Below are 8,614 nucleotides of genomic sequence, written 5' to 3' on the forward strand. Positions count from 1 at the left end.
CTCAAACAATGTGACAGGTTCAATGGTTGAAGTCGAAATCTTAAACCCGTAGAATTAAAATTTTGGATTCGTCTATGAGTCAAAAGAGTGAAAATGCTTATATATGAGTACTCTTCTAACTCTAAATCCAGCAGTACCTCCAAATTGAGAAACTAGCTCACAACAATAATGAGAGCTTACGGAGATAGAATTATTATTTTTATTTTACAAAATTGAACAACTCTCCTTTGATTAATTTAATTTTAATTCTCTGAACTAAGATACTTTATTTGTGCAGAAAAGCTTGTTCATGGTAAGACACTTTCAATGGGGTGATCCTTTTTTGCTTCGTAAATCTGAATCACATTAAGCAGATTGTAAAATATCGCAGTATTATAAACCTTGCCGATGGTGAGCCTTTTCGCAGTTTCATATACATACAGACAATCGACAATGTCAAAATAGGTAGAGCACAAAACTGAAGGAATAACAACTGTGACATATGACCAATGACTCACTAGTAATTGTATCTTTCTGGACCAAAAAAAGCACTTCTAACTAGCATTTACGTGATTTTCTAAGCACTCCTAACTTGCATTTACTTGATTGTCTACGTTGATCCAAATTCTGAAAACCATTTCTCGTGTCGTTCAATGTCCACTGCAGAAACTGTGGGTTGTATTTTATCTAAAGCTTCTAGGAAGTCATCCATCATAACTGGAATTTTCAAAATCTCAGCCTTGGACATGTTCTTAATCTCATCTGGGTTTTTCCCTGCTATCTTACGTCTCATGCCGCTTAAAGAAGCATCTCTGCAGATATTTGTTAGATCGTCTCCACTGAAACCTTCTGTTCTTCGTGCCACTTGGTCAATATCCAGGTCAGGAGCTAACTGGCATTCATGATACATGATACAGATTGTTAGTATCAACAAAATTTTCTGTTCAATCTCGAGGAGCAATAATAATCACAGGCAGATCTAGGGCCAGTTCTATGGTTCGACTGAACACATTTCTTTCAGCTCAAACGCCGCATGCAAATGAGAAAAACTTTAAAATTTGTTTTATACATATAATGAGATCACACAAACTCTAAATCCTGGATGAGGCTTAGCTCAAGTCACAATGTAACAAAAGTTTATGTTTAAAGTTCTTACTGATTTCCAGCACCACCCTTGTCATTCTAGTAACTTAAAAATTATATTGAGATCCAACCAAAAGGTCTCTTATTATCAGCTTCTTCTTCTTTCTTTTTTTCTTTTATATATCCTAATATCGTATTCATTGTTAATACTATTAATAATCATTGAACTAGTATCGGCAATAACATAATGTAGTTTACTTAAAGCCACTGGAAGTGGAGACAGATTCCATGGAGGTGTTAAACCTACTTGAAAATGATTCCCCATTGTATAACACTATTATGGATTCTTGCAGGTGGTAAATGCTCCAGCTGGAGAGCCCTGTCATCAGGCATAGCTTCGGGGAAGCAAACTATGTGGCACACCTTCTAGCTAAAGATAGTACCAAGCTGGCCATAATTAACCAACAAAATCAATCTTCATGTTCCTACTCATTTTGTTGAATCCACTACGCTATCAGCCAAAGAAGGAACAATGTCTGTTAGGACCATACCATAAAATATATGTAAACATTTGTCTAGTTTCGGAACCTTTGTGCTCTACATAGCACTACAAGCCATGGATTTGATCCCCATGAGACATCCATGAGTGAACCTTGTAATTATTATGGTATGTACATTTTCTTTGTAAGTTGAAACTTGAAAATTTTCAGTGTGGTCATACTCATTCCTTTAGTGACTTTGAATCAAAACCTATTTTTTAAGTAGAGACATTAAGATAATATAGCAGATGAACTTCTTTCAAGACAATGAAGCACAGTACCTACAAATTAAGAAACTAGCCAACACCAATAATGAGAGCTTACCGTGATTGATATCAAGTTTATCTTTATAAGCTCCTTACGGCTCTTAAAATCAGGAAGTGGGATGTAAATCCGCTTTTCTAGCCGCCTCCTACAGTAGTACAGTGAATCACTAATTAGCCAAGATCCAGATACGAAACAGAATACAAATCAGACTAAAAAAGCTAATATTGACTAGGAAGTTAAGGAGTAAAGTTAACCTTAGTGCCTCATCAAGACCCCAGGGGAAATTTGTTGCTGCCAAAACTGTGACCGGTTTGCCTGCTATATTATTAGTGGAGTTGTTTAACCCATCAATCTGAACTAGAAGTTCAGACTTCACCCTTCGGGATACTTCATTCTCTCCAGGAGCCCTGAGAAACAGGTCCAGAGTTCATGAAGTTTTATCACTAGAAGTAAAACTAAAAAATTATAAGTTTAACATACTTAAGAACATTTTATGCTCAAATTAATGTTGATTGTTGAGCACATGCATAAATGTTATTGTGGGATGTGTGCGTACACACGAGGTAGGTGAAAGAAAGAGGAGCAGGACGAAATATTTAGTATGCAATAATGTTACAAAAATTATTCACAATCAGGTTACTTAAAATGTAGATATAAATCTTTATGATAACACATTAATCGGTGACCTGATAAAGATAATATAACAATCTATGATCTAGCAAATATCAGTTTAAAGTCACCGGCACTTCTCAGACGCATTATTTGGTAGCTTGATAAAAATCTCTATGGTTGAAAAACATAGACTTGTCAGTATGTACGGATGGGACTATCAGTTCAGACCAGACTAAGCTGCTCAAGTGATACTACAGTATGATCCAGTTTCCGAAAAACATACAGCCTCTAATTTCCTTCTACTAGGTATTCTATTAAGGTAATTGTTTTAACCTTCTCTGCTCTCTGCAGCTCCTATGCAAGGCTTTGGATTAGTAGAGGCCCTTCACTTATTTACTCGGGAAAAAGCAAGAACGAACTGGTCGTCAAACTAATATACGGTCCATCACCAATCATGTGTCTATTAGATGATTGAAGTCTAGTTACTATGACGTGTAGACCCGTAACATATAATCTATGCCTAGTACATAAATTTATCACATATGGTGATGAAAATAAATCTTACACAACAGCAAGACAATGAGAAAAATCCTCAGCTATCACATGTATATGAAATCATTTTAGAAAGAACAGATTGCTTACCCTCTGGCACTACAAAGAGAATCAATCTCATCAATAAAAATTGTACTTGGAGCACGAGCACGAGCAAGATCAAACAAGCACCGTACCCGTCGTTCACTCTCCCCATACAATTTTGCCAACAACGAAGAGCAAGAAACATTCAGAAATGTTGTCCCACACTCTGTAGCAACAGCTTTGGCCAAGAGTGTTTTCCCTGTGCCAGGAGGACCAAACATAAGAACTCCTCTCCAAGGTCTCCTGATTCCCTGCAAGTAACATTTAATATGTAAACTATATAGAAGTTTCATAATATAAGTATTCATTATTCTTTTTATTAATGTGCCATGTAGTTACAACATGTGGATAGCTGCAAGTCAAAACTTGTACATAGCAAGAAGTTGCGACTTCCGTTGGATCAGATTGTATCCTCGTTATGTGATGACAGGTATATGAGACAGTTCAGTTTTCAATAGCAAAAACTATTACCAGCTTATTTTCTTAATTAACTTCGAGGACCGTTTCCACATCTAATAAACAGTTTGTAACAAGGCAAAAGAAAAGGAAACATAAGTGTGTTTGGTATGTCGGAAGTTATTTTGCCCCAAAGAAAACACTTTTTTCAGAACAGATGAAAATGCTTCAACATTTTTTCCTAAAAACAAATTTCGGTGTTTGATTGGTCAATGAAAAATATTTTCTGTAAATAATAATAAAATTAACAAATTCGGAAGTATTTTGATGAAATTTTTTAAGAACTAAGATTCAATAGTAATGTCTAAATGTTAGTTGGAGAAGATGAATATGAAGTTGAAAGTTAAGGTAGTTATAAAGAAAATGACATCATTCTAGCTTTTTTAACACCAGAAAAGGATGAAAAATATTTTCCTAAAATATGACTTCCATCGTACCAAACACAGATGTATCATTATTTAGTAGTCTTATAATCAGAATAAACTATCTGCAGTACCTGGAAGTATTCAGGCATCCACAGTGGGAGTACCACTGCTTCCTGTAGAAGCCTCTTTGCTTCATTTAGTCCCGCAACATCATCCCATCTCACCCCTGGAGTAGTATCCAATATTTCTTTTTCAAGACTAGCAGCCAGTTGGGGATCAGGCCCGTTATACTCTCCTTTTGGCTTAACGCCAGCTACAGCATTCTGATAGTTGTAAAGAAGGACGCTGTGAATATTATAAAGAACTTAAAGTCTCAGCTTCGTACAAATAGAGTAAAGCAGTTTTTGCAGTGTCACTACACCAACTGCTCTAAAACATTATGTGTTAGTTTCACGCATGGTTACTGAATTTTATATAGCAGTAAAGTCTACCGCTTTTATATTAAATCTCATCTATAATCAATTTGGCCTTGCAGAGCGAAGATTAAACATTATTTAAGATTGGAGTTTAGTAAAATACTTTGTGATTTGAGCCTAGATGGTGCCCAAAAAGCAACATTATCAAAATGTTCTCGAATAGTATTAAAGGCAGATGAGGTATTTGTACCACTTGTTGCACTGTGTTTCTATAATTGTTCACCTGCCCAGGCAGCTGAGGTGTTTGTACCCCTTGTTGCACTGTGTTTCTGCAATTATTCAGTGTTGGTATCGCTTGTTGCAGTGTGTTTCTGTAATTATTCACCTGCCCAGCAAAACTGTAGCTTCCCCCCTATAAAAATTTCATTGGACAACAGAAACTTTGTAACCTAATAAAAGAAAGAAGTTGGAAAAAGGAAAAGAAAATAATATAACAATCCCAGCGACTACTTAAGATTGAAGTTTCATGAAATACTTGCCTGAACTTGGTTAGATAATTGTGTCATTAACCGACCTTGGGTAGCCTGAAGTTGAGATAATCGCGTTGCTGCCTGAACTTGGTTAGACATTTGTGTCATTGCCTGAACTTGGTTAGATATTTGTGCCGTTGCCTGAACTTGGTTAGATACTTGGTTAGATACTGGTGGCGTCGCCTGAACTTGGTTAGACACTTGTGCCGTTGCCTTAACTTGATTAGACACTTGTGTCATTGCCTGAACTTGGTTCGATATTTGTGGCGTCGCCTGAACCTGGTTAGACATTTGTGGCGTTGCCTGAACTTGGTTAGATATTTGTGTCGTATTCTTCTTCTCTATTTGTTTTGTGGGTGATAGACTGACACTCCTTGAAAACTAACACACAAATTAAAGCAAACATTACAGTTTTAATTTGGGAATCCAAGTAGTAAAGCCTTTATTAAAACCCTAGTGGCAAAACGGATTGGAAAAAACAGTTATCCACCTATATTATCGACTAAAAAATGGGTTGGAAAATAAACTTTTTAAAAACGGGTCAAATATAGATAAGAACCGTATTATCCACTTAGATTAAAAAATGAATAACCAATGGATAACTAATGAGTAACTTTTACATTTGTAAAAGTTCAAATTGGGGTTCATCAAATTTGGGAGACAAGTAATTCTCCAAAAGTGATATATTCAAGAAGCATGTATATTATCCGCCGGTTAACCCATTTTCTATCCGTATTAAATATGGGTCGGGTCGGATAATTTATCCATTTTGCACGACACGTTTTCGACCCCGACCCGCCTGTTTGCCAGCCCTACCAGTGACATAAGGGTTGGGGAAACAAACAAAACAAAAGAATTATTACCTGCTGAATTGCAGAATTGGGTTGAAATTGGAGACCGAGGGAGTTGAAGTCATGATCAACGTTACGAAAACCTTGAGCATAAATGCGGGTGAAGCCAATATAGTTTAGGCTAACATTACCAGCTAGGACAGCGTAGTAATTGGGGGTGAGGAAGCTTGAAAGTTTGAACTGAATGCTCTGCACATTGTTATTCAATTCGGGTTCTAAAGCCTTGACCCATTCCACCAGCTCCGTCATGTCGAGATGGCCATCTTTGTTAACGTCGAACTTGTCGAAGATTTTCTTCATCTTCTCATCTCTGCTACAATTAGAATTAGGAGCCACCGCCACCATCTTCTTCTTCAATTAACAATACGACTTATATGCTTACTAGATGATCAAGAACAAGATTTGCAACTAAAGGAACGAGATACAGAGGCGGTTCAGAATTTGGAGATTTTGGGTTCTGGATTTTATAAAAGTTATTCAGTGAATTTCCTAATATATTCTACTAAATCCATAGCTAGAATTCTAACTCCACTTGATGACCGGTTTTCCCCTCAAAATATAGGTGTATTGGTTTTAGAAAGATTTTTGCTAAAGTCTTACCGAAATGGGCTTTCTAGTGTGGTTTTTTCTTTTTTCGACTAATTTAAAATTATTAATAAAAGGAATGATGTTTGCTATTTTCTCGAGTCGAGAGAAAATTATTGTATGTAATGAAAAGGAAATAATGAAAACTAAATTATAAACCCTCGTAACATATTATTACATCAACTTTTTAATTTAATATTGGTGAATTTACATTGTTTAGCAAATTACGTAATTGGATTAGTTAATCACTTAGTAAAGTTGTCCACGCTTTTCGCGTTTGAGAAAAAGTAATTATATTAGATTTACAGGATAATATTTTTTTCTAATATCAACTATTGCACATTTTAATAAAGTCTTTTAGTCTTCAAATTCAAATGGAGTTATTTCAAGGTTTTATCTATTTTATTATTAATATCTAGTTTTATAATATTTTTCGAAATTCTTGTTAAGTAATTTTATTTAGTTTTCTAAAGATACTAATGGCTTCTTGATGGTACGTTTATTGATGTCATGATAATCAACAATGGTAACCTGTGTTATTCTATTCTTAATATTTCTCAATCTGGTGCCTCACAGCGAACTATACATATATCCCCACACATATTCATATAAAAAAAAATTAAGAGAAATGATATAACAAAACAAATCAAATATGATAATTTTAGAAAAATGTTAAGGTACATCAATATGAATAATATTGAAATAAAAAATGAAGAGCAACTAAAATATGACTTGTGTTATAAATTCGGCAAGTGGAATCATCCACTTGCAACGAACCTTCATAACAGGTTTTGAATTGGTTTTGTATTCATAACAGGTTTAGGATTGATTTGTAACATTGAAATATTTCTATAAATAGGTTCATTAATAAACCTAATAAAGAAAGAAACATTCCTTTCTAATATTATCATTCTCTTCAATTATTAGTCTTAGTTAATTACATAGTTCTTGCTTTATTGCTTTTATTTTATAACACATTCATTATCTCTAAGGGTTTGTTTGGTATGAAGGAAAATATTTTTCAATTTTCTCATGTTTGATTGGTTTAAATATTTTGAAAAATATTTTTCTTATTAACTCATTTTTCTCCAATTGGAGAAAAATATTTTCCTTATCAAGAGAAGGAAAATATTTTCCAAAACTCCTTCTCAACCTTCCCCGTCCTATTCCCTACCCTCACCAACCCACCCACCTAACTCCACCCCATGTCTACCTACCCCACCCCCTCTCTCAGAAAAGCTTTTGTTTTTTCAAATTTCAGTTTTTTTTTTCCACCATCCACCCTACTCCACCCCCCACCCCCCCACACACACACATACCCCCCAAAAATATTTTTTTTTTTTTGAAATTTCAAATTTTTATTTTTTATTTTTCTGCACCACCCACCCCCGCACAAAAAAACTTTTTATTTTATAATTTCAAATTTCTGCATCCCCCCCTCCCCCCCCGCAAAAAAAATATTTTCTTTTTGTAATTTCATCTGTTGTTTTAGTTTTTTCATCTTTCGGTTTACATGTTCGAAATTTTACAAGTTCCAAAGTTATGAGTTCGGAGGTTTATGTGTTTGAAAGTTTGCGCGTACCAAATACCGAAAAATAAATAAAATTACTACTTATTTTCCAATAAAATATTTTCTTGAAAAACATTTTTCGTTATACCAAACACACCCTAAGTTTTGTTTATTCTCTTTCTCAGAACAGGGTATATTTCTTTTAAACTTATTCTGGTGCTACTGCTATGCATATTTTGTATGTAGAATCTTGACGTGTACTTTGCGCTTTTGTAACCATGCTTTACTGTTATCTCACATACATACGTTTAATAGCTTTCATGGACCTACAAAACAAGTATTTGTTCGAGAAACACGTCTTAACATAACGGGAAGGACCGCAAAATGGTTACTGCTTCTATTTGAATTCAACATCACGCATGTAGCCTTTTTTAGCTTGTAGGGTCTATTTCTTAGTTCAAGATCCCTCTTACTAATCGGAATCAAAGAATTAGTAGATCTGTTCCGCCAGAAATGAAAATGGGCTAGGGTTATGAACTTATAATCTGATGATCTAGTTGATTCCATGATTATAAGTTCATTCCATACCGGACTAGACCGGAATAGGGTTATATACATTCTCATTATGAGAAGGGGGCATTCGGGCCTATCTTGATAGATACTATATTTACACATGGATTCCTATATCGTTACATTCTATTTAATTAGGATTAGGAGTACGCGTAATTGGACCTACTTTTTACATATCTCTATTGGAATCCTATTCACCTCTTTGATTGAATCGA

The 8,614-nt window shown here is 34.9% G+C and overlaps 1 protein-coding gene across 4 annotated transcripts; it reads right to left on the reverse strand.

The window, feature by feature from the left end:
- Positions 1-354: 354 nt before the first annotated feature.
- On the reverse strand, positions 355-6,321 carry LOC104108120 (katanin p60 ATPase-containing subunit A1-like). Of its 4 annotated transcripts, none has more exons than XM_070195876.1 (8): positions 5,747-6,321; positions 4,893-5,264; positions 4,517-4,765; positions 4,069-4,260; positions 3,123-3,367; positions 2,123-2,275; positions 1,926-2,013; positions 355-871 (listed from the first exon to the last, which is right to left on the reverse strand). In XM_070195876.1, the coding sequence occupies exons 1-8, from the start codon at positions 6,077-6,079 to the stop codon at positions 590-592; spliced, it is 1,914 nt and encodes a 637-aa protein (XP_070051977.1). In that variant the 5' UTR covers positions 6,080-6,321; the 3' UTR covers positions 355-589. The 4 variants fall into 4 exon arrangements, with proteins under 4 accessions (XP_070051977.1, XP_070051978.1, XP_009615400.1 ...); XM_070195877.1 differs by having other exon boundaries at positions 4,893-5,162; positions 5,747-6,320; XM_009617105.4 differs by having other exon boundaries at positions 4,637-4,765; positions 5,747-6,320.
- Between the last annotated feature and the right edge of the window lie 2,293 nt (positions 6,322-8,614).

Source organism: Nicotiana tomentosiformis, chromosome 2 (genome assembly GCF_000390325.3).
Source record: "Nicotiana tomentosiformis chromosome 2, ASM39032v3, whole genome shotgun sequence".
Lineage (NCBI taxonomy): Eukaryota > Viridiplantae > Streptophyta > Magnoliopsida > Solanales > Solanaceae > Nicotiana > Nicotiana tomentosiformis.

Excerpts from the sequence above, each read along its gene's own strand:
- LOC104108120 (XM_070195876.1), bottom strand. The coding sequence starts at position 6,079 with ATGGTGGCGGTGGCTCCTAATTCTAATTGTAGCAGAGATGAGAAGATG. Across the intron at positions 5,265-5,746 it reads CCAATTCTGCAATTCAGCAG|TTTTCAAGGAGTGTCAGTCT; the intron begins GTAATAATTCTT and ends TTTGTGTGTTAG. Across the intron at positions 3,368-4,068 it reads GGATGCCTGAATACTTCCAG|GGAATCAGGAGACCTTGGAG; the intron begins GTACTGCAGATA and ends TGTTACTTGCAG.